Genomic DNA, 26,327 nt, shown 5'->3' on the forward strand with positions numbered 1-26,327 from the left:
AAAGGTACAAGAAATGGTGGTGCTTGTATTAATCTTGTTGCTGTAACATACTTGCTAAGAAGGTGTCACTTAGTTCTGAAGTCATTGTAAGTCTTGTCTTTGAACATACAAAACAAAGTGAGACACAATTTACAATAAAGGGCCAAACTTAAAAGCCACAAAATAAAAATTGAGAATGCCTAAAATAATGTTTTCAATTGCTTCAGAGTAAATACTACTTCCTGTGACTACAGCATCACAATTCCATATTTCTGGCATCCTTTAGTACATTAATGGAAATGTGGTAACCTGAAGTCTTTATGTGAAGAAGGTAAATTTGGGTGTAAACTGACAAATGTTCCACAATAGTTTTCAAAAAAGAAAAATACAGAATAAGGCCATGTCTACACTAGCGAGCTGTGCCGCTGTACGAGTGCTCATGTAGCCACTCTATGCTTATGGGAGAGAGCTCTCCTCTTGACATAATTAAACCACCTCCAACAAGCAGCAGTAGCTATGTCAGTGGGAAAGCGTCTCCTGCCAACATAGCGCTGTCCACCCCAGAGCTTCTGTCAGTGAAACTTATGTCACTCAGAGGAGTATGTTTTTCACACCCGTCAGTGACATAAGTTATACCAACAAAGAGCTAGTGTAGAGATAGCCAAATTACAAGCTAGGAAACTATAAAGACAAAGGTGATAAGTGAGTTCAAGAGATAGGAAAAGTAAAGGATTGAAGGATGTGCGGGAAGAGCAGGAATGGCGGATTAATATCCACCAAAATTGAACAAGAATGCTGGGTTACATATTCATACTCCGTTGCAAAATATGTTACGTTCTCCTGCAAGGAGGGATGTTTGAGAGGTTACTGTGTTCCTTGGAATACACAGGTGATCCACCTTCTTTGCCGCAGATGCCAGAGCGTCTGTGTGATTTTGAGGTGTTCTGACATGTTTATCAGGAAAAGACATCTCTTGTAAAGTACTATCGAGCTCATTAGCATTTATATTTGTTGTCTGCTTAAATTCAGTTAACGCCCTGAAGAAATTTGGTATTGAACTAAAATTATTCATCTAATTATCCAGTTTTCCCCCTCATCTATTCTCTGCTGTGTATTTATAACATTATGATGCTTTAAGTATCTAATATAATTCCAGGGCTATTGTTATCTGTATTTTTCCTTATCTTTCTTCATCTAAAATTTAACCAGAACAAACCATTTTCCCCATCTCCTGATAGATTCTTAAAATGTAAAGTCCCATGATCTATAGAACTATTCAGTACAATTCCTGTTTTATGAACGAACTGGGATTGAGGAGTTCATAAAATTAAAGTTAATAAAATTGAACATTTCATAATTATAGTAGGTACAGTGCATAACTTAATTTATCAGTGATAATGTACATTAACAAATTTATATAGTGTGCCTAATTTTTCTTGAGAAAATAGCATCTCTTCTTTGCTGCCAAATCTGTTTTTTTTTTTTCAAATATGTACAGTCACTTAAACGTTGGCTGAAGGATTGAAGTCACATTTTGTGGCAGGAAGATGACATCAGCGGCAGAAAAATGATTCATATGAGTGATGTTCATAAAACCAGGGAGTTACTGTACATGACACTGCTTTGCTTAATGCTTCTGTCAAGTGAGAAAATTGTTAGTAAGAATTATTTTTAGTAAGAAATACTTGAATTTGTATAATTTAATGTATGGAAGAGAGACGTGGGGGAGCTTCTTATTCCAGATAACTTGAGGACAGATACTGTAACTACTTGGATACTTATAGAGTATATTTAGTTAATTCATTGTTTCAGGCTTGCATGCCTAATATTTGTTGTCAACACCTGCAATTGCTTGTAACTTGACCCTGAAATAAACTAAGTGGTTGCTCTTACTTATTGACTATGAATGTTCCATCTTTAAAAACGATGTGAAGATTTGATTGGTGGGAAACTGAGGTGTTCAGGATATTGATAATGGAATATGGAGCTTCATTTTCAAACTACTCCACATCAGTAGAGAGTGATAGTTATTTCCATCTGATAGTGGTTTGGTGACCTGTGTTAGATGAGAATGGTCTCAGTCAACTTCCTAGGGTTAAATCCATTCTATCTGCATAAAGCTTTGAGTATTCATGGTCTATACCATGAAGGTAGTGCAGAAGGTAGGGGAGGTGAAATGCATCCCCTCTAGCCAGGGCCAAGATACTGTGCTGCTTTAGCTTATGGACTGGAATAACAATCACACCTTCTGTGCACCAGTAGTGTAGTGTAATAGGGCCACTGGCTTCACATCACTATGGAACTATTAATTCCCTCCCCTCCATTGTGACTTTCTATGTCTGAGTGTGTGAGACCAGCACAGAGCCCCTGTCTGTAGCACCTAGAAGGTGTGACATCTGTGCATCCTTCTCATCGGCAGATCCATGATTTTGGTTCTAGCCCAACACACCATGGAAAATTCCAACCTTATGGCTCCAATTTGTTAACCCTTGTTATTCATCATTGTACTGGTTTGTTTCTCTCCCATTAACTCTCCCTGGATATACAATATTCCTAGAATCTTTTGACATTGTTTTTACCTCTTTGCACGCATTATCTTTGTCTAGTTTGCCTTATCTAGCAAATGGTGGGGTTTTGTTTTGTTTTGTTTTGCTCTGCCCTTCTTTTACACGGTCTGTTTAGTCATTACTATTTGCCTAGTTCGTTTGATGATACATGTAAGACGTTTTTATTTCATTTCTGGGAGAAACTGTGTTATATGAGCTTTTTTTATGTTTGTGATTCTCTCCTTCATAATTATGTTTGAATTATTATCACTTATATATTGTAAAAGCAGCAAAGAGTCTTGTGGCACCTTATAGACTAACAGACGTTTTGGAGCATGAGCTTTCGTGGGTGAATACCCACTTTGTCAGATGCATCTGACGAAGTGGGTATTCACCCACGAAAGCTCATGCTCCAAAGCGTCTGTTAGTCTATAAGGTGCCACAAGACTCTTTCCTGCTTTTACAGATCCAGACTAACACAGTTACCCCTCTGAAACTTGTTATTATTGCAAAAACACTCATTTGTAAATGATCACATACAACGTATATATTTTTTATTGTAAAAGCCAGGGCCGTAACCAACAGATCTGCCTCTGGGATTTGGCAGAAGGAAGGAACACAGTGACAGATTCTGTTTTCACTGAAAATGTGGGATTCTGCAAAAGTTCACTGCTGAAGGTGGCACAGGGACATTGGCTAATGGCCATGCCAGGAAAAGACCTAGATGAGGTAGGAAATCTGTTCCCTTCTGTTGCTTGGAGGGGGAAAACATTTAGCATGCTTTGTTCCTTAAATTATCTGACATGGGTGAGGTTTCCCCTTTTCAGACTAATCTGTTAGAGAAGGGACACAAGGAGCCCTTTGTGGCTACTAATTGGACCTGCCAGGGATATGATTGAACCATAAATCATGCTCTAATGACAAAGCTTCTATCCTGGTTCTAGCTGACGTTTAAATATTTGCAGCTGATGATCCTATATATGCAGGAGTTTTGAAAACTTGTTTTAATACAGCTATCTGAGTAAGGGGGAATTAGTGATCTTCTGGCTAACGTTAATGTTCAAATAGTTCATCATATTGAGGTTCTGTTCTTTCATCTGAAATTATAGTAGTATTATAGTGGGAGATTTGGATGGCTGAGGCAATTGGTAATGTGATAAATAGTCTTTCACCCCTATGTTAATGGTTTTACTAAGACCAAGTTGGAAATAGTTGAAAGTTATCACTAGCTGATGGATGTTTAGTGAAGTCTGTGTGCCATGATTTAATGGTCTTAATCCAGTTCCTACTGGACACACATCCATATCTCTCACCAATTGCCACAACTGCCATTATTTGACAGGTTTCTTAGTAGTGTCAGTAGGGAGGCCAAGGTCTGAATGGACATGGAAGTTGAACCCCTCCTCTATAGAGGGGATCCCTTCAAAACAGGGTTGAGGGGACATTGTGCAGTAGTTTGCACTGCCACTGCCCCGGTGTACTTGTTCTGGACTTTTGTACTCTGATCTCTAGTGAGCACTAAATTAGCCAAAACTCTTTTTAAAAGTAACCTTAAGTTGGGTGATACAAATTTTGTGGTGAATAGTGTCTATTTTATAAATGTTGTATTGTAGAAATCTTTTATTCGTTTTTATTTTGTTTGGCATGCAAAAGTCATATCTATATCTCAGTTTTTGAGGGTAGTAAACAGATAAATATTAAAATACATCCTCATCCAGACATATGACATTAGAACACAACAAAAAATGAAATACAGAGAAAATGGCATATAACTTCATATATAGATAATAACAAAAAGTGTTGCTAAACATCACAAATAGGCATCAAAGGACAATTGATTTTCTGGGTTTCAAGGCACATATATATGAGGTAAAAATAATAAATGGTGCCCAGATAGCAAGAAAATATGGGGTTTTTTTTATTCTTGTAAAGTAATGCACATATTTTAGTGCTTTGCTGGATTAAGGCCAGAATGCTCAGCACTTTGCAGGAGCAAGCCCTAAGCCTGTAAGCAAGGCTACTGTAAGGTTGCTGTTGGGGGTGGGGGGCGTGTAGGTCCTTATATACATATATTTTCTCTCTCTCTCTCTCTCTCTCTCTCTCAATTAAGAATGAAAAAATTGACTAATCCACAAGAGGAAAGTTTTTTACCCCCTTCTTACAATTCATCTTGGTCTTATTTGCATTTGTGTGCATGGACCCTGCAAACTGATAATGATTTGCTGTCCTCCAAGGTAAAAAGGTTCCACTCTGTGTGTATGAACCTTTACACTAGACCTGTTAAATTCACATAAGTTCCTATAATGTATAGTACCTCCAAATAGGCAGGACTGCGTGAGACAGTGAGAACTTTTGTGGCTTATGATTAAAATGAGACTTAATAAGTGTTTATGCTTGGCTGATGCCCAAAAAAGAGTAATTTTGTCTTAAAGCAGGTTCAGTCCATAAATAATAAGATCTGAACAGGCATTTATTTGTTCATGATTGCATTTAAATCACAAATTATGAGTTACATGCACTTCTCTTGCCAATTTGCCAGAAACATGTTAAAAGCTTTATTAATGTGAAAAAGAAAAAGGGTGTGTTTCCTTGTGGCCGTCTTTAGCCACCCAGGAACAGTATTAACCTCAGGCAAAGGCAAATCTTTCTTCTATTAAGCAAAACCAATATAAACACAGAACTTCAAGTTTTAAGTTACGGTTGTCAAAATACATGAAACGGTTTTTATTTCTGAAGCTCCATAGCCATTAATGCAGGCTCCTTCTCTGGAACAGTCAACCCAGCAAGGGCAGATTGTGCCTCATTGCCTTCTCTAGACAGCTCTTTTAGTCTTCTTGCTGCCCTTTGTCCTTGGCCAGAAGTTTAATTCTCGTCTGAAGCATGTTATGGTGGGAGTAAAGGAAATGTTAAAAAGATGCAGCAATGCACTTAACTCGATGGCATCTCTTTCTCTGAAACTGCTATTTCAGTCTCCTGCTTCCTTTGCTTTATGAGTTAAAGCACTTTCAGATTCAGGGACAAAAGATAAGTGCAATTCTTTCTGCTATTTCTTTTCCAGTTATTGCTACGTCTAACTCATTGGTTACCAGTGGTGGCAACGGAGTCCCCAGAAAAGATCATTTTTAGTTATAGTCTGACTCCAGTTAACAAAAGCTCCCAGCTGGCCGAAATCGAGTGTGCTCTTTGCAGTTGTCCTGTTCCTGGGGATGGCTCCTCATCACTGCAGTCTGGAAATAGTCTCCTCTTCCATTGTTGATTGAGCTTCGAAAGCTTCCCTATGTTCTTTTTTAGTACATTGTGGCTTCCCCAATGCTGGAGAGCAGCTGGCTTTTGGCAAACCAGCTGACAGCCTGTAGAATTGAGGAAGATGTCCTGGCAGCCTTTGAAGTAAAGATATGGAAATCAAAGGAGACTACAGCTGCCTCTGGCTTGACTGATGGCTCCCCAAGGAGAGAGAAACTCTCATATGGCCAGTATCTCAGATGGATTTGCACAACTCACATTGACTAGAGTTGAAGTTGTATGCTTGTATCTGAAAGCAAAATTTGGCACTAAAATATACCAGAATGACCCAGGCTGGTAACCCTTGGAGATACCAAACATTTACATTCCTTTTTCATTCAGAAGTAAAGATTCCAGACAAGTGTTTATTTAAATAAAATTAAATGTAACCTCAGTAATTAAACATGTGTTTGTGCTAGGGGGGAAATATGAATAATGTTTCTGACAATAAATATTTGTTACGTAGGAATTCAACTACCTCAATGCAAATTGACATGGACAATTTTGCCCATTTATCATGCCATGGGACATGCACAGAAATGAAAATTCTGAGGGCTTGATCCTCAGCTCCTAATCCAGCAGTTTTGAATGCAGCACAAAGGGACTGGAAAGCTGCCCTAAACAGACAGTCAGGGATTCTCCCCACTGTAGGAGAATCCTCAGACAATATAGAGCTGGCTATGCTGGCTTTACACCATCCATTTCCTCACTTTCTCCATATAAGGGGTGTGGACTGAGGCAAGCTATGAGGAGGGCCAGAGCTCCTATCCCTTGGCCAGTACAGCAGTCCCTATGACAGCCACAGCCAGCATAATTTTGAGCAGCCTAAAGGGTCCTGCAGAGTTACTGGGGTTTATTTCAGAGCCTCCTTGGACCCAGGATCAGGGGTGATAGAAAGATTACTTTAAAATCACCATCCTCTCCACTGTGCCAGTTATGAGCATAGATCTGCTGAGGATACACCCCTAAGTGTTAAACCTCTTGAGCTGACTGGAATTATGCAGTAGGATCTAAATAGTTTGAGGTCTAGAACAGTTCTTATAAAGAGTTGATTAATTCTATGCCATTAAAATCCAATCACTTGCAGAGCCCTATTGAGTTGGCTTTCTGTGGTAAATATTATTACTCCTGAGGGCATTCTGCTCCAAAACATTAAAAATTCAGCATACAATATTTTAAAATTCTGCAAAATTCTGTAAGTTTTATTTGTCAATAAATAAATGCAGAGGCTCCAGCATGGCAGTGAGGAGCATAGGCCACTGGCTGTATGAAGGTGAGAGATCACCCTGCTCCCCCCCCAGAACACAGACTTAACGGTGAGGCTGCACCCAACCTTGACACAGCACAAAGCCTGGGCCTGCCCCAAAAACACCCTGGGGCCCTGCCCCTCTGCACCAGGTGTGGGGCAGGCAGGCTCAGCGAGGCAGGATCTATGTGTGGAGGGGCTCAGTGTGGAGGGATGCAGCTGTGGGGTGAGAGGATTCTGTGTGGGACAATCTGGGTGCAGGCAGCTCAGTGCGGGGTTCTAGGTGTGGGTGGTCTGGATGCATAGAGACTCACTGGGGGTGGTTCTAGGTGCAGGGGCAATGGGACTCCGCAGGGGCTTCCAGGTGAAGGTGGTGGGGCTCAGTGGAGGCATCTGGATGTGGGGTCTCCACAGCTGAGTGTGGGTCCTGGGGGAGTGGGGCTGGGGGGGGTGGGAGTCTGGGTGCAGCTAGTTGGAGGTCAGTGGCCTGGGGGTCTGGATGTGGGGGCTCAGGGTGGTGCAGGGGGTGGGGCATTAGGGTGGGGGGTTTAGGTTGCAGGAAGCTCAGTAGGGGGTGGTCTGGGTGCAGGGATGGGGGTTCAGAGGCAGGGGGGCTGGTTGCAGGGGGGCTCCAGATGCAGGGGTGAGGTTCAGTGGGTGGGGTTCAGGTATGGAGAGCTTGGGGGGTTCTGGATGTACTGGGTGAGGCTTGGCAGGGGTGTCTGGGTAAGGGAGGTCCAGATGCACGGGAGTTGGGCGGATCGGGGAGCAGTTCCCCATACAGTGACTCCTCCCCCCACAGCTGAGGAGTGATGGGGACAGGAAGCGGGGAGGATGCTGAGTTTCCTGCAGCTGGGAGAGGTTTCTGGGGATCGGTCTGACACAGCCCCAGCCACTCCTTGCAGGGGAAGAGGAAGTCCCGTCCTCTCCTGCCTCCAGCCCAGCTGGAACTAGCAGCTAATCCCGGCTCAGGGTAGGAGCCACTGGCTGGGGTGTCCCCAGCCTCGTGGTGATTTACCTCTCTTCTGGCTGCTCTGGGTGCCTGAAACAATGTATCTGCGCTGCTAGGGAGTGGTTTGTGACTGCTCTTGCAACTTCCCTTTGCTTCCCTGTCTGAAAGTAAATGTCCCTGGGGCGGAAGCAAAGAAATCTGCGGGGGGCATGAATTCTGTGCATTTGCAATGGCACAGAATTCCCCCAGGAGTATCAATATTATGGCACAATCATTTAACATAAATGTCTCCAAAGGTAACAAGAAATTGGAGTTTTGCTTTTTAGTGTTCTATGCGTTTCTTGGGTGTTTGTATTTTTGTTAATTTAGTGATTTGGCTGCTTTCAACTTTTGAGATATCATAGAAGAACAGTACTTCTGTAGATTATCAAATATACTGAAATAGGGTTGTTAATTTTCTTCTGCTTAAATTTGCAGCTGTTTAAGGCTTTGCTGTGTGTGTTATAAACTTAGAAATATTGATGGTAAAACAGATTGAAAAGAGTGCTTGGATAAGGCTTTCTTGAAATAGCCCTTTAAATGCAGATTTATACCTTTAAAAAAAAAATTAAAGGTGTATTCAAATTTTAAATCCTCTGTGTTATTAACCAAACAATACAAATAATAATAGTGTGTGAGAATCAATTAGTCCTGAATCCTGTCTCCAGACTGAGCAGCTGTGTTGAGGGAAGAAATCCTCCTCTTGTCCCAAGACTCAGAGCAGCAGCATCCTCTACCACTATTGTCTTCCCTTCCAGCTGCAGGGCTCCAGACGCCTGTGGTGATTCTATGTAGTGGTAGTTCTTTGAGTGCTTGCTCATGTCCATTCCATATTAGGTGTGTGTGCTTGCCACATGCACCAGTGCCGGAAGTTTTTCCCTCAGCGTTATCCATAGGGGACCGTCTCTGTTGCCCTCTGGAGTGGCGCCCACATGGCGTGGTATAAGGGGTGCCGCCAGCTCCCCCCACCCTCAGTTCCTTCTTGCCACCAGTAACAGTGCTGGAACTTCTGCTGCTTCGGCTAGCGTTGTTTTGTTCTCAGTTCTTGCAAACTTTGAAAACCCGTAATATAGTTAATAGTTTTTTAGTTACCCTTAGTAGTAGTTCTCAAAGTCTTCGTTAGTCCTGAATGGGACTCAGCCGGGGGACGCGGCATGCCCCAGTCCCCAGGCTTTAAGCCCTGTGATCGCTGCAAACAGCCTATGCCCATCAGCTATCCACATACCATCTGCCTACGTGCTTAGGCAAAGGGCACATAAGTGACAAGTGCCGTATCTGCAAGTCCTTTAAACTTAGGATGAAGAAGGAGCGTGGTATCCATCTGAAAGCACTCGTTATGGAGTCGGCACTCGCTCTGGCACTGGAGCAGTGGTCCAACTCCACACCGAGCACCACGGCCTCCGTGCACAGTGCTCCACCGGCACCGTCCACAAGCCAGCACCGGTTCCCCTCCATGGCTCCAGTCAAGAAGTCAAAAAAGACTGTCAGGGGAAAGGGGAGGGCTGGGCGCGAGCCACGACACATGCCAGGCAGCTCAACACCCCCCCTCAGGAAGCTGGGCCCCAGCTCAGGTCGAACGGTGCAGCCCATCCCACGCTTGGCCTGCAACTCCAGATAGCGGTGCAGGCCCCGGCCAGCTTCAGGTGCCACCAATGCCCGAAGCCCTTCAAGCAGCTCAGGAGATCCTGACACTCCCAGTGCCGCCCACACAGGCGCCAGCGGTATCCCAGTCTTGGGGAAAACCCATGCTGGGACCTATGCATATGTCCCCACCTCAGCAGCACCATTCCCCATCGAGAGGGACGTCCCGCCATCGCTCACCCGCCCGAAGCCATCACGCCTCAGGACTAGAGAGGCAGGCTCAGCAGAGCCCTCTTCCATCGCCGCACAGAGGGCACCAATCGAGGGACTCGAGGCGTACCTCGCAGGTAGATTGGCATAGACCCTCTGAGGCACGCATCAGCCAGCAAGAACTTCCGGGCCAGCCCCGACTCTCTGAGGGGCCGGTACTAATCATAGGACTGATTGAGGATCAGGGATCGCAGATTGCTGGGCTGTCATCGCCCGTCTCCTAGGCAGTAGGTCACCCTACTCGGGAAGATCCTCCCAGCAACCAGCCTGTATTAGCTCCCGCTCCTGTTCTACGTCCTGGTACCGGTCGAGTAGTGTGAGGTGTGGCTCGCCGGATCTCCGATGCAGATCCACTGAACGCTGTCGGTCCCCAAGATCCCGACCAAGACGTCCATCTCGTTCGGACAGTTCGGCTTTGGGACGCAGTGACCGGCACCGGTCGGACAAGAGCCACTGCTCCACCTGATCCTGGTCACCCAGTACCGACTGTTCCGTTTATATCTCCAGCATGGAGCGAAGCTCCCTGACTGTGGGACAAGCCCAGGTACCTGCAGTGCCACCTACATCATGAGCACCAAAACCTGTCCTATGGCTCCAGGCACTGTGGCCAGCAACATGGTATCCATGGAACCCTTGGAGGTTCACCCAACCCTCCCAGGCCTCCCAGTTGGCGTCGGTAGCCTCAGAGAAGCCAGTGGCCTCGGTATCTCGCCCCCCTCCGGTGCTCGAGGCTTCGGGAGGCAAGACCCCACAGGTCCAGGAGGACCCAAGGGAGCAAGCTGCTGGACCACCAAGGGAAATAGAGGTCCCTGCAGCACTGGCATTATCCTCGTTGTTGCCAGATGAGGCTATCATGGAGCCCCCTCACCCAGTTCCTCAGGATGACGCCAAAACGCACCAGGAACTTTCAAAGGGTCACGTCCAACCTGTGGCTTCTCCTACCCACCTCCAGTGGTACTGCTTTAGAGTCATCTAATATGAAATTGACATGAGCAAGCACTCAAAGAAGAAAAAACAGTTACCTTTTCCGTAACTGGGGGTTTTGAGATGTGTTGCTCATGTCCATTCCATGACCCACCCTCCTTTCCCACTGTTGGAGTTTCCAGCAAGAAGGAATTGAGGGTGCGGGGAGCTGGCAGTGCCCCTTATACCGCGTCATGCGGGCACCACTCCAGAGGGCGCCAGAGCTGGTCCCCTACGGATACGCTAAGGGAAACACTTCCAGCATTGGTGCACGTGACAAGCACACATGCCTAGTATGGAATGGACATGAGCAACACATCTCGAAGAACACCAGTTCCGGAAAAGGTAACTGTCTTTTCTATTGCCCCAACATGCATCCCAAGACATATTGCACAGCTAGACTCCCCAGATTTTACAGCACTGCCTTTCCCACAGCACTGCAGTGGAACTGCACTGCGAGCAATGGTGGATGCTGTTGTGTAGACAAGGGACAAGTATTTAACACAGTGATGTTTGACCCTATTCAAAATAGAGTCAGGCTATATGGTAATAAAAATTCCTGTGTCGTGTCAGTGCTACAGCTTGCACCAGTGGAGAATTATGGATCTGAATTTTGCTAGTGTAGACTCAGCCAGAGGAAAAAACTGTGTGAAATCAGTATGACACTGTACCCCCATACATGACCATCGTGCAGCTGTAATGGAAGGGATGAGGATGAGATACATTCATTAGTGGATACTTGTATTAACAGACATGTTTAACAACAAAAATAAAGGAAGAGGAAACAAGGGGAGAAAAAGGAAGATTTTTAAAAATAAAATCAGCCTGCATTAACATCCAGTTGTATTGGAGATGATTGCAAAATAAGGAGGAAATAGCAGAAAGTGGAAGAGGAAGTGGTGTTATATCCCAACAACTTTGTTTCATTCTCTTATAAAACAATGTGTCTATGTAGATAAGGATACTATAGCTATCAGGCTTCCAAAAACAACTTAAATCCTGCTTAGATTTAAGACTCCTTCCCAAATTCCCCTCTAGAGAGTGTGTTTAAAAAAAATCAAAGAGCTTACACCCAGCCTTAATCACTTTATAAGAGTTATGTTTGTGCAGCAAAATTGTAACCTGGAGCCTGACCAAATAAACTTGCTTACCTAATGTCAGGTTCAGGTTTTGGAGCTGCCATCCAAGACGTCAGTCTGTACCTTGAAGCCAGAGGCGGATGCCAAACCGGGCATGCCCATGTGTCTGAAGCTATGGCAGGTAAGGTAACCAGGCCTGCTAATTGTGAAATGTTTTCCCTGTGCTTCGTTTTATACGGAGCATATAAATCATTCTTCACTCAGGTTTTGATTTATTGTCAAACAATCAAGTAATATACTATAAAGGGAGCGGGGTTGGGGAGGCAGATACTTGTGAACATCCTCAGTGTAATTTTCTGAGTAATCCAAGCTTTAATGGAAGGTACATGACTTGCAAATGCTTACTGGAGGCTTTGCAGCCTTAGAATAGAAGCAATGTTTTTGCATCAGTCAAGAAGAAAATGAGCGAGTACAAAAGCCAATCTTTTGATATGATCTCTCATTATAAAAAAGGGTGATGAGAAGTGATTGGGGTGTTTAAGAAGTAGATAGCAATTTTAATGATAGGTTGCACTTATCCACTAAGAAAATAGGTCATTGAACATTTTTTATTCTAGACATGGCATATGGACAAAAGCTTACGCCTCGTATTTACGTTGGATGAAAAATAGAAATAAAACAATTATTTTTAAAAGTCTTTGTAATTATAAGGTAGGTATCATAGCCCAACTGAGGAAAAGAAAGTTTGTGATTTGCCCTAAATCCCAGTGTAGTTGTGGCTGCAGTGGGAATAGAAATCCTGATTCATAATTCCCTACTCTAACCACTTAGACCACATTCCCTCACAGTGTTTGTTAGTGCTACATCATTGGAAATTATTTACAAATTATCAAATGCTTGCAATCGGGTCCTACCATTGCTCCACACTCAAAATTCCCATTGACTTGCATGAAAGGAAACGCCTTATGAAGCAGATGTGGGAATGGGGCTTTAGTGTGCAAAATCCTGCTTCCCTTGAAATCAAAAAAGAGTTTTGCTATGGACCTCAGCCAAATGAATATGGGCCCATAGATCTAACCCATGGCGGTTTAAGGATTAATGTACAATCAGAAATAAATTAAAATGGTACTGCTGCATTGTTATTAAGCCAAATAAGATTTAAGAAAAAGCAGAAAGCCTACAAGGAGTGGAAGATGGGAGTGATCAGCAAGGAAAGCTACCTTACTGAGGTCACAACATGTAGGGATAAAGTTAGAAAGGCCAAAAGCCATGTAGAGTTGGACCTTGCAAAGGGAATTAGAACCAATAGTAAAAGGTTCTATAGCCATATAAATAAGAAGAAAACAAAGAAAGAAGTGGGATCGCTAAACACTGAGGATGGAGTGGAGGTTAAGGATAATCTAGGCATGGCCCAATATCTGAACAAATAGTTTGCCTCAGTCTTTAATGAGGCTAATGAGGAGCTTAGGGATAATGGTAGGATGACAAATAGGAATGAGGATATGGAGGTAGATATTACCACATCCGAGATAGAAGCCAAAATCAAACAGTTTAATGGGGTGAAATCGGCGGTCCCAGATAATCTTCATCCAAGAATATTAAAGGAACTGGCACAGGAAATTGCAAGCTCATTAGCAAGAATTTTTAATGAATCTGTAAACTCGGGTTGTACTGTATGACTGGAGAATTGCTAACACAGTTCCTATCTTTAAGAAAGGGAAAAAAAAAAAGTGATCCGGGCAACTACAGGCCTGTCAGTTTGACATCTGTAGTATGCAAGGTCTTGGAAAAAATTTTGAAGGAAAAAGTAGTCAAGGACATTGAGGTTGATGGTAATTGGGACAAAATACAACATGGTTTTACAAAAGGTAGATCGTGCCAAACCAACCTGATCTCCTTCTTTGAGAAGGTAACAGATTTTTTAGACAAAGGAAACGTAGTGGATCTAATTTACCTCGATTTCAGTAAGGCATTTGATATGGTTCCACATGGGGAATTATTAGCTAAATTGGAAAAGGTGAGGATCAATATGAAAATTGAAAGGTGGATAAGGAGCTGGTTAAAGGGGAGACTACAACGGGTCATACTGAAAGGTGAATTGTTAGGCTGGAGGGAGATTATTAGTGGAGTTCCTCAGGGATCTGTTTTGGTACCAAACTTATTTAATCTTTTTATTGCTGACCTTGGCACAAAAAGTGGGAATGTGCTAATAAAGTTTGCAGATGACACAAAGCTGGGAGGTATTGTAATACAGAGAAGGACCGGGATATCATACAGGAAGATCTGGATGACCTTTAAACTGGAGTAATAGTAACAGGATGAAATCTAATAGTGAAAAGTGCAAGGTCATGCATTTAGGGATTAATAACAAGAACTATTGTTACAAGCTGGGGAGACATCAGTTAGAAGTAACAGAAGAGGAGAAGGACCTCAGAGTATTGGTTGATCACAGGATGACTATGAGCATCAAGTGAGGTATTTCCAGTAGAGATAAGGAGGTGTTAGTACCATTATACAAGGCACTGGTGAGACCTCATCTGGAATACTGTGTGCAGTTTTGGTCTCCCATGTTTAAGAAGGATGAATTCAAACTAGAACAGATTCAGAGAGGGGCTACTAGGATAATTCGAGGAATGGAAAACATGTCATATGAAAGGAGACTCAAAGAGCTTGGCTTGTTTAGCCTAACTAAAAGAAGACTGAGGCGAGATATGATTGCTTTCTATAAATATATCAGAGGAATAAATACCAGGGAGGGAGAGGAATTATTTAAGCTCCGTACCAATGTGGACACAAGAACAAATGGATATAAACTGGCTATCAGAAAGTTTAGACTTGAAATTAGATGAAAATTTCTAACCATCAGAGGAGTGAAGTTCTGGAACAGCCTTCCAAGGGGAGTAGTGGGGGCAAAAGACATATCTGGCTTCAAGACTAAGCTTGATAAGTTTTTGGAGGGGATGGTATGATGGGATAGCCTAATTTTGGCAATTAATTCGTCTTTGACTACTAGCAGTAAATATGCCCAATGGTTTGTGATACGATGTTAGATGGGATGGGATCTGAGTTACTACAGAGAATTCTTTCCTGGGTGCTGGCTGGTGAGTCTTGCCCACATGCTCAGGGTTTAGCTGATCGCCATATTTGGGGTCGGGAAGGAATTTTCCTCCAGGGCAGATTGGCAGAAGCCCTGGGGGGGTTTTGCCTTCCTCTGCAGCGTGGGGCACAGGTCACTTGCTGGAAGATTCTCTGCACCTTGAAGTCTTTAAACCATGATTTGAGGACTTCAATGGCTCAGACACAGGTTTGATACAGGAGTGGGTGGGTGAGATTCTGTGGCCTGCATTGTGCAGGAGGTCAGACTAGATGATCATAATGGTCCCTTCTGACCTTAAAGTCTATGTTTCTATGATTTAAAAGGTCTAATAAATGCTCAGCTCAGCATTTGATAGAGTGTAGGTTTAATTCATTCGTGTTTGTAACACTATTGGAAGTCCTGGGATGGAAGAAACTCTAATTCTTATAATTATTGTTTTTTATAGTGAAAATACTTCTCCTTCAGTTTCGTGCTTTCATTAGAAGCGTCCTGATGGGTTTTCTCATTGTGAGCCTCTGCAGTAAAACCACAGACTAAATGAACACCATTCCATGTATCCTATCCTCCTGCATGCTAGTTCAAAAATGCTCTGTGAATCAGTGAAATAATACCCCTACTGGGAACAGCTTTTGAAACTGAGCTGTAGAGTGGGAGGAAATTGAGGCTTAGGTTAGACTTGTTGTTTAAGAGTCATTGGCTTCTCCTAAGCAATTAAAGAGCAGGCATCAGCATATTTTGTCTTGTCGAGGGCAGAGTAAAAATTAAGATCTCATTTTACTAAATCTATATTTATAAATATTGATCCATGATTGAGACCAGTATTTTTCCCCTCACAAAGGAGCATATTCATAAATGCAAATGATACACAGTGATTGTCTGTTGCGCTTCACACCTTCCAGACATTATTAACTGGGTGTGGTAGGATTTGCAAGAGTGAGGATGTCTTCCCTTAAATTTATTTTTTGCTCTCCCTGGGAAAGGCACCATCTTGCGTAATGGGACAAACAAACAAAAATTGAACAAGAATAATACATGTAGAAACTGGAAATGCAGAGTTATTGCTTTATATAAACTATAGCAATTATTCCTGCCGAGTTGACAGCGGATCACCTTTTCTTCCTTCCTTGACAATTATCCAAATGCAAAAACAACAAAATGTTCTGCTTAAGACAAAAAAATATGACTTATTTATTAAAAAAAAAAAAAAAAAAAAAACCCAATTTCCCCTGAAACCAGAAGATGAGAGCTGAAGATTTTTCTTTAATGGGACCCATTACTGAAGCAAATAGGTTATTGTGATTTACTGCTTTGTAAGTAAGGGATCAGACCTAGAAATCCAGCTGATTTCAATAACTATATCATAACTTTTCACATACACAAGCATGTATATTTGTTCAAATATGAAACTTCATGTAATTTGTATTACCCGGTACAAACATTCTCCTCTTCATGCAAAACTTTGTTTATTTTTAAATGAGACCAGTTTTGGCTATAGTCAGTTCATAGTCGTTATTTTCACGAAGAAAACCAAAACCTTGGGGCCACATTTTCCTAAAATGCTCAGCACCCAGAAGTTCCTAGTATTCTCAGTGGGAACTGCAGGGTGATAAGCACCTGTAAACATTTGCTCATTAAATTATGAAAAAGACAAAGGACCTGACAAGCTGGCCCATAGATATCTTGCTTTATTGACTAGCAAAAGTTATCCACATCTTGGAGAGAATTGCTCTTGAAGAGTCATGTGCTGGTGCTCATTCATTGTATGAGCATCTCATAGTGGACAGTTCCAACCAGAGAACAAGCCAAGCCTTGCCTTTGCAGAAGAAGGGGACTCTGTCATGTAAAGGCTGTGGCATCCACAGGATCCCAGCCTTCATTTAGAGCCAAGGTCAGCTAAGGAGATCACACACACACATCCCTGGGCGCTGCCCCTTCAGAAGATAGGTGCGGGGGATTTTGCTTTGTTTTCTTGTTGTTTTTACAGGCCACTTTCACTCCAGTTCTGTGGTTTTGCCAGCCCTGATATTTACTTCAGGATTCCTTCCCACACTGAGCACTTCCTTAGATTGAAAGAACGCATATCTTGGGGCTATGAAGAAAGGATCAGGGCTCTAACTGCAAGCGTTAATGAAAGGCCACTTTCTTTCCCTTCACTTATCAAGGAGAGCTCTTATTAGCAGGACCACCCATTATTTGTTTGTTTAGCTACTCCTAAAATGAATGTTTTAATAACTAGTGTGAGAGTAGTCTGGAAAATTAATAGAGACGGTGAAGATTTGGCTAGTACAGATTTGTGTCATGCTAGTGAGTCTCTGGTGATTTGAGAGAAAGCCCATATAGTGACACAGAATGGTAGGTGATAATTCATTCTCTGGAAACGTCTTTGAATTTTATTGCAAAATCAAACACCAAACACAGTAGGCACGTAGGATCAACAGAGAGGTGTTTGAAAATCATAAAATAAGATAGCATAGGCATTACTGGGACAAGACGTCCCTATACATGCTGGTGTTAAACTTGGGCCTATTCTGGTAGCTTTTCTCCTATGAAAGTTGGCATTTACACATGCTTGTTTTTCAGTTGCTTTTCATTAGGGATTTGCATCCTAGCTCACATAACCAGTTACCGATTACAGGGTCATTAGCCTTTTGGCTAGTGCAATGATGAATATTTTCCTTAAGTGTGACATGTAATCCAGTAATGTTCCCTTCTTTGAGTTATTTCAGAGGCTTAAATAAATTAGGTGTCTGCCCAGGGTGCCATGCCCTTTGGCCTGTGACATCATTAATCAAAATATCTCTCAATTGGTTACAGTGGGATTCAGACCTCTGTTAACTCTTTGGTAACTAACAAAGAGGTTTTCAAATAGAGGTTTAGCTGTTGGGTCTTAAACAGTGCCATGCATTTGAAGCAATTATCTGCATGCAGGACTCATTGGTGTTTTCACCTTGGCAAGATGAAAGTGGAAGCTAATTAGTGGGATAAATGGACAAAAGTAATCCAAGAGATTAGGTGAAATTGGAAAGTGGTATAAAAACCCACTTCTGTGAGAAAATGGAGCATGCACCTTGGTAAAATGTTGAAAATGTAAGTTTGGTATTCTATCTTAAAAATTCTATCTTAAAAATTCGGAAATAACTTTCTGAGAACAAAATGAATTTGGTTCTGATAGCCTGGTTATAACTTGGTTACTATGTCTAAATATTTACTGAAGAGCCCCACGCAAGCTTATGCCATGAACTATCTCACTATGAGATTCTGACATTTTGAGGGTCATGATGGTTGAATCAAGTGATAAAGAGGAAAATTGTTTAGATTTTCAGGAAGGAAAGTAATTATGTGCTACAATGATAGACACTTCAGAAATGATTTAACAGTAATTGTTCTGAATTAACATGTATGGAGCACCAGCGGTTGCCTGTAGTGGCAGTCTTCTGGAGCTCTCTGCTCTAACACTGTTCACTTCAATGTTAGGTTTTTTTTCATTACTTTTCTTGGTGCTTGGGCTAAAGCCTGTCTGGGGGATGTGAAAAATAACAGTTCTTGTCAAACTTTTTGTTGTTTCTGAACAGCCCGACTTTGGTTCATGTCCTTTTCTTCTGGCTGGCTACGAGGATGGATCAGTAATTCTGTGGAATTTATCAGGGGGAAAAATATTAAGCCGACTTGCTTGCCACCAGGAGCCAGTGATGAGCCTTGACTTTGACTCTGAAAAGACGAAGGGGGTCTCGGGCTCATCTGAGGAGGTGCTTACCGTCTGGAGCCTCGATGAGCAGCAGAATTTAAAGGTCAGGATCATCGGCCCCTCTGTGTCATTTATCCCGCTTTGCACTAACAGTTGGATAGACTAAAAAAATATTTAGTCATGAAGAGGAGTTGTTGCAGATCTCTAACTAATTAATCACAGACTGGTTAGAATGCAGGAGAAGGCTGTCCGTGCTGGTAGGCTATAGTTGAAGAAAGGTGGGGATTTTTTTTTAAACCTTTCACATGTTTCTGGTTTTACCAAAGCTGTGTTTAAGCAACTGGCACATAGGCCTACCATTCCGCAAGTCACTATTTTTATAAATTTCTTTATCATTACATTATTGTCCAATACTCAGAGCGCTTAATAAATGAAATTATTGTAAATTGAAATAAAGGGTTGTTTTCCTAAGGATTTTGCTTGAGTGCCTAGAGTTTTCCCTTTATCTTAGGAAAGAGAAACATTTTAAGACAGTTACAAATAAAAGTTTATGGTTAGAATAAGTGATTTACTTGCCCAACTAATACTGAAAATCACTTACATCAGGGATTTAAGCCCTTTTGAAAATTTCAACCTAAGATATGAAAACAAGTTACTAATGTCAGTTTAGGTACTAGAACACTCCGCTTACGTAGGCTGTGGCCTAAGAAACCAGTTGAGCGTAATGATGGTGACTGGTAGAAATTCTAGGATCTGGTATTCTAGTATAGAAGTAGCCAAATGATGATTGTGGATAAAATTTATGAAAGTGTAAAGGGGACCAACAAGGCGTTCTGCATTGCCTGAGTATCTCTTCACAACGTATGAGTGCAAGGGTCATAGAGAGGGGCCTTTGCAACTCCTGTGTGAAGCAGTCTGCAGGGATCCTTTGGTGGAGCAGCTACTGGATCTACCTTTATACTGCCTCCTGGAGGAGGAGCAGCTGCTATTCAAGCTCCTGGGTTTCCTGCAGCTTTGTGTGCACACACTGTAGAGAGAGAAGTGAATTTCATCCGAGAAGGAGGAATTTGTTTTTATTCAATATAGCTATCTTACACTGGATTTTCTGTATTGACATTAGTCTGTGATAAATCAAGCAGGAAAGAAAGGGGTGTTTCCCTCACAATATCCTCTCAGTTGTGTTATGAATTAACCTTAATGGGAGACTACAGGTGTGATGCGAGGGATGAATAAACTCTGAAGTTGTTCACCTGAGGGTATTTCAGGTTTGGTTTTTTTAATGGGCTGTAGTTCCAAATCTATATTCCCAGTAGATGCACAGTTGATTACTGCAGCTTTAACTGACAGTAGTTTTCCTTGGATGAAGTGCTATTTAAGTGCACAGTATTAAGCCATAAATAACATTTTTCACTTCATGCATAGTGTGAATCCACTAATAAAATAAATAAAATGTGTCTCCCACACGACTGCTAGAAATAGTCAAGGACACAGATTAAGTTTTTTTCCACTGTTGCATTAATAACACAAACCAGATGGGGATTTTTCCTGACATTCCAGGTACCTGAGGTAATGGTAGTATTTGGAAAGCCACTCAGTGGCACACTATTTTTACTCTAAAAAGTTTTAATAACTAAACTTGGTGCATAGCTATCTGCCTTTGGAGAAATAATGATGCAATGATGGCACTGCTCTGCTGTTTTATGTGGCGGTGTTCCAGTGTGGCAGTGAAAAGACGATGAAGCTAACTACATGGCTTATCCCCAGGAGAGAAGCTGGCGTATTGTCTGGTACCAGTAAATTGCTGAAGTCATCAGTGTCAGTGAATGGCTGGATTGGTTATGAGGTTTCTGATTTGGATGAGATAGTATAATTAAGGGATAATGTTTGTGGCAGAGGAATACAGAAGGCAATAAACAGCTTTTGCGAGTGATTAATCAGCAAAGCAGAGCTGAGGCATTCAATAATTGCAAAAGCTCTTTACTGCTCATAAACTCCACCTTGTTCTTGTTATGTAATGAAAAGGAAGATTCAACAAACCACAATGTAAACCATCAGAAAATTTGTTTTTCTTGTCTCTTTAGGCTTTAAAAGCTCAGTGTTGCTGCTGCCTTCTTGGCTAGATGGCTTGAACAAGGGCCCAGAACAAGGGCAGGGCTTGAGGGAATACGTGTTTACAGGTGGATTATTAAAAAAAAAAAAAGTCTCTCCAGAGTGAAAAGGGAGTGGCAGGTCAAAGACTCAGGCCATAGTTGTTAGGATATGTGACTAACCTTGGCCATGATTGGCTGAAAGCATAGAATCCAGATCTTTGGTTCGATTCTTTCCTTTCTGGATCCTGAAATGGTTTTCTACTTTGGAAACTTTGCTGCTGTGTTTTTTTATTACATTCATTGCCCATGAGCTTTTAAGGTGGCTCACTCAAATCCCCTGACCACAGCATCAGGTTACTAATTCCCTGAGTGTTTGACCAGGAGTTTTATCCTGGCTCTCCTCTTGTTCTGGTGAGTCTCTAGCAGATACTGTTACTTCCTTACCATTCTTTAACTAAGGAACGTTACCATTACAGTCTTCATTGTCAACTCGTAACTTGCTGTTGACATGTAATTCCAGTTATCTTCTCTGGACAGCTCTTGTCCATTTCTATTGACATTACTACTACAGTTCTCAGAACTAAGCTTTGGTTATGCCCAGGTTCACAACCTCCGTTACTTAAGCCAGGTCTCCCATACAGACTTCTGCTGGTATAGCTATGTTGGTCAGGCATGTGAGGAGGTGTGATCCCTGACTGACATGGCAGTGCCAGCAAAAGCGTCTTGTGTAGACAGTTATACCAGCAAAATGTTACTTTTCCTGGAAGCGTTTATTTCTCTCAGGGAGCTGAAATAAGCTATACCAGTGGAAGTGCAGTTTTGCGAGTATAAAATGCAGACACACTAGAAGTGCTTTGCTGGTATAGTATAAAAGTAGGTCTAGTGTAGATCTGGCCTTAATCCTTGTGTGTACTAGAAAGGGTTGAAAGCTATAGCGGTATGGCTATACTGACAAAGGATCACTGTGGAAAGACGCTTATACCAGCAAAAGAGTTCTGGCGGCATAGCTTAGATCAATTCCCTGAACTAAAAAGCTATGCTAGCAAAAGGGCGTTTTGCCAGCATAACTGCATCTACACTAGGGCTTTTGATGGCAAAACCATGTTAATTAGTGGTGAGGTTTTTTTCAAACTGCTACTCACCATAGATATGCTGCCAAAACTTAAGCATAGACCAGGCCTCAGTAACACTTCCAATTTTGCTTTCTTGCCTCCAGTATTCCTTCCATTTGGATCTACCATCCTTATTCTTCATTTTCTGTTTCAGGACATCTCCATCTCCTGTCTTATTTTGTATGGTGGATGCAGAAAGCACATGCCAGGTTTTGAATTAACCATTCTCTTAAGGAATTTGCATTAATCTATATCATTTAGGTATTGGAATGCTGCTTAAAAAAATAAACAGCAAACTAGTTCTTGAATAATTATTAGAGGTTTAAAAATGCTGGAACTTGTTTTGGGTCTGATCCTGCAAGGTGCTGGGGTGTCCTCAGCTTGATTGTGTATATACTTTCATAATTTAAATAAGGGATTGATCTAGATTTTAACTACATTAGTAGACTTGTTAGGGAACTAATATGATTTTTAATTGACCTTGTGCTGTATATAATGCACCAATTATGTATCATGGAATGCTTTTTGCAGAGGAAAATTATACACTTTGAAGATCACTTCAGTACAACTTTCACCTTAGGAAACCAGCTACCACCCACAAATTTATGTGAACTATAAATTGAATTATGTTGAGTTCTGTGTTTGTTTTATTGTGTTCTTTACAAGCGAGTTACTTCCCGAAGAGTGTGTTCTCACTTCAGTTTATGGAGGAATTTATATGTTATCCCCTAGTATAAATGGGAGTTGTGTGTGCATGTATATATAATATATACATAAAAATTATAGCACACTGTGGTAGGAGTACACCCCCAAAGTCTTTTTCTCTTTTCAATGTATGTGCTGAAATGTACTAGCTTTCTTATATATTGACACTGCCTAAATAATGATAGTATTGGCACTAAGTGATAACACAATAGTTATTAGTTTGATACTCAGCTTAAGTCTGTTTTCTATGCACTCTCACACCCCCTCCAGAACTGAAACACTTTTTCCCCCTAAGGGCTCAAACCTGCAAAGTGCTCAGTATCTCCTTAGCAAGGGCTTTTTTTTTTGGCCGCCCCAGTCATCATGCGGAGCGGGCCAGCGGGCAGCGGGACCTCCGTGGGGGCATGACTGCTGTCCGCTGGTCCGGCTGGGCCTCCCGCCGCGGCGGGCGGCTCGGGGTCGGGGTCCCGGCCGGGCTGCATGCCGCCGCCGCAGTCCTGGCGAGGTCCGCGGGAGCAGCTGCCGCGCCCCCGCAGTCGCCTGCGCGGCAGGTCCAGTCGCCCCCCGGGTCCGGGTGGACCTCCGACCAGCATGGCTGCGGCAGGACCGCCCGCCCCCCTGCCAGCCCCCCCGGGGGCGGGGGGCCCAGATGATGTTGCCGCCCTAGGCACCAGCTTGTTTTGCTGGTGCCTAGAGCCGCCCCTGCTCCTTAGGGATGCTAACTGCTCTCAACTGTTGCTAAGGCCAAGTTGTGCACCTCGCAGGTGTGAACCCGAAGAATCCTCTAACAACAACAATAAAATGCTCCCAAGTTTGAAATCAGTAACTAGTTCATAATCCCCTTCTCACCAGGGGCGGCTCCAGGCACCAGCGCAGCAAGCGTGTGCCTGGGGCGGCCAGCTGGGGGGGCAGCGTGCCGGTTGCTGTGAGGGCGGTAGTAAGGTATCCTTCGGCGGCATGCCTGAGGGAGGTCCACCGGTCCCACGGCTCTGGCGGCAATTCGGTGGCGGGTGCGTCGAAGGCGCAGAACCAGCAGATCACCCACAGAGCTGCCGCCGAATCCGCGTGACCAACGGACCGCCCGCAGGCAAGCTGCCAAAGGCCGCCTGACTGCCATGCTTGGGGCGGCAAAAAACATAGAGCCGCCCCTGCTTCTCACTAGGGGGTGCATCAAAAATCTCCTGGGAATGAGTGCTGGAAATACAGATTTACTGACACTGTGACCTAATTCTTGGAAGCATTCCTTTCTCAGGGCTCTATGTAGAGTGCCATCACAGCCTATTGGTGATTCAGGGGACCACATCCGTAGGAACCAGTAGCAGGTAGTTTAATACTAGGCCAAAAACCCTTCATAGGCATACCCCTGAAGTCTGGAAACAAGGCTGTGGCTCTAAACTTTGCAGCTCAGGCCCATCTCTAAGAATAACAAGAGTGAGAGAGCAAAGCTGTATAGTCTGACTATTCTCGCTTAAACCAGTTTTTCAGTGATGGCAGAGTAGAAACCATTTAAATTGCAATAAATGTACAAGGGACACTTTTTTTTTTTTTAAGAGACCATGCTGAAGGTAGACTCTTGTGGTCTTCTGTCTCTGTCTACTGTTATCCTAACCATTGCATCACCCCCACGTGTGGCTTAGAAGTTGGGATACCTACTAACAGGCAAATTGATACTTGTGTGTGTGTGTGTGTTGCTAACTCTAAAATCACAAAGATTTTGTTATCTTGCACTCACTTTAAATAACTTTATTGCCCAGGTTCAGAAAACACACAAACTCGTCAATGCTGGGATTGCTGATGTTGCCATCCGCCAGGACAAGAAGATCCTGGCAACAGCAGGGTGGGATCATCGTATCAGGATCTTTGGCTGGAAGAAACTGAAGCCCTTGGCAATACTGGACTACCACACAGCAACTGTCCACTGTGTATCCTTCTCAGATCACAGTAGGCCAAGTGAAAGACTGCTGGCAGCTGGCTCCAAAGACCACCGCATTAGTATCTGGTCAATCTATAATCAAACCTCAGGTGCTTTGCACTGTCCTTTGGAAACTAGAAAGCCGGACTGATAAACCAGATATTGTTGTGTGATTAAATCTGGGGATGGGGAAGTATTAAACCATCTGCAGTTTGAGTGCAAGTCCCCAGAAGGACATATTCCCTATAGAAAATGTGTTGTTGTAGAAGGGAAAACCAATGTTAGGAAGGGAAGAATGGATGATCATGCAGTTAAGGCAAAGGCCTAGCAGAGATGGATTCTGTTGCATCCTCTGCCACATGCTTCTTTTGGCGAATTGTTTTGATACTTTGTGCCAGTTTCCTCATCTGTAAAATGGAGATAGGTGCTGTCACTCAGGCATGGTGTGGTCTAGAGTACACTGGTTTCCAAATCATATTGAGATCCTTAATGTACGTAAGTGCAAAGAATCAGTTTTATGTGAACTTGAACCCATTAAACCATCCATAGCAGTTTCTCATGTCAGTTACTTTTTCTTCCCCATAACTGAAAAGCTATCAGACCAACCTTGATTTGTTCACACTTCTGTCAGTTTCTAGCTTAAGCCAACAGCCAAGAATGTGACTAGGGATGGCTTTTGGCATTTATGAATTTCATTATGTCCCCTGTCACCTCAAGCCTCGCAATTAATCATAGAAAGAAAAAGGAATCTTTCCACGCACTGCATTGTAAAGCTATGTAAAGCCTTTTTCAGAGCCAGTGCTAAAGCCTTTCCAAAGACTGACTAGCAGAAGGATTTAAACTGAGCAATCCAATTAGCGCCCTTCTCCTTGGAGATTTGGGGTAAATTTTCAGTATGGTGAGCCAGAGATTTGGCTACACATCTCCCATGAACATCAATGGGAATAGCATGGATAAATCCTTCTGCACTACCCTGAAAATGAACCCTTTAGTTTGTCATCTCCATGGTTGTGGAAGCTGAAATCCATTCCAAAAGTTGATTGTTTTTGCTTGAGTCAAGGCACAGTACTAGCATGCTCCTTTTCAAATATATTTGAGCAGTAACAGTCTGTTCTCAGGCCAGGAAATCTCACCACTGAATTAAGGTTTGCCAATAAGATGCACTTATATATACAACATAAAAGCAATTAACAGTGTGACTTTAAATACAGAGTAATTTCGAAATGCTAGGTGATTCTTGGCATCAGAAATATTTAGCATCAGAAAAAAAAGTGTCTGTTCTGCAAAGGGGGATTTTGGGGATACCAGTGCTGTTCTGTTGATGTTTTATTGAAAATGCTTGTCCCTACCCATTTATGGGGCTGGACATCAAATAGGAACTGGTCAGAAATGAATTGGACAGCAGCATCGAAAGACTTCAGAACTACATTTCAAAAACCAAACTGGTGTAATGCATGAGAACATAAGAACAGCCGTACTGGGTCAGACCAAAGGTCCATCTAGCCCAGTATCTGTCTACCGACAGTGGCCAATGCCAGGTACCCCAGAGGGAGTGAACCTAACAGGCAATGATCAAGTGATCTCTCTCCTGCCATCCATCTCCATCCTCTGACAAACAGAGGCTAGGGACACCGTTCCTTCCTGATGCGAAAGCTAAATATAAAACCTGGGCCTGCAATGCACCTGTACCGTACATGCAGGGATGATCTTGTTGAACAAGTGCTTTCTAATTCTGTACAAGAAATTTTCCTTAAGTGCCAAGCCCCAGTGTTCTTCCAATTACAGAACA

The 26,327-nt window shown here is 42.8% G+C and overlaps 1 protein-coding gene across 8 annotated transcripts in view; it reads left to right on the forward strand.

The window, feature by feature from the left end:
- Positions 1 to 25,092, forward strand: part of GNB1L (G protein subunit beta 1 like) — a 55,412-nt gene extending 30,320 nt beyond the window's left edge. For 7 of the 8 annotated variants that reach the window (XM_039505706.1, XM_039505712.1, XM_039505713.1 and 4 more), the window contains 4 exons: positions 3,092 to 3,254; positions 12,020 to 12,118; positions 18,607 to 18,822; positions 24,381 to 25,092. In XM_039505706.1, the coding sequence (XP_039361640.1) occupies positions 3,092 to 3,254; positions 12,020 to 12,118; positions 18,607 to 18,822; positions 24,381 to 24,689 (787 nt within the window). In that variant the 3' untranslated portion in view covers positions 24,690 to 25,092. The remainder of the gene's footprint in view (positions 1 to 3,091; positions 3,255 to 12,019; positions 12,119 to 18,606; positions 18,823 to 24,380) is intronic. The other variant, XM_039505707.1, reaches the window with a different exon arrangement.
- The last annotated feature ends 1,235 nt before the right edge of the window (positions 25,093 to 26,327 follow it).

The sequence above is a fragment of the Mauremys reevesii genome, linkage group 18, assembly GCF_016161935.1.
Source record: "Mauremys reevesii isolate NIE-2019 linkage group 18, ASM1616193v1, whole genome shotgun sequence".
Lineage (NCBI taxonomy): Eukaryota > Metazoa > Chordata > Testudines > Geoemydidae > Mauremys > Mauremys reevesii.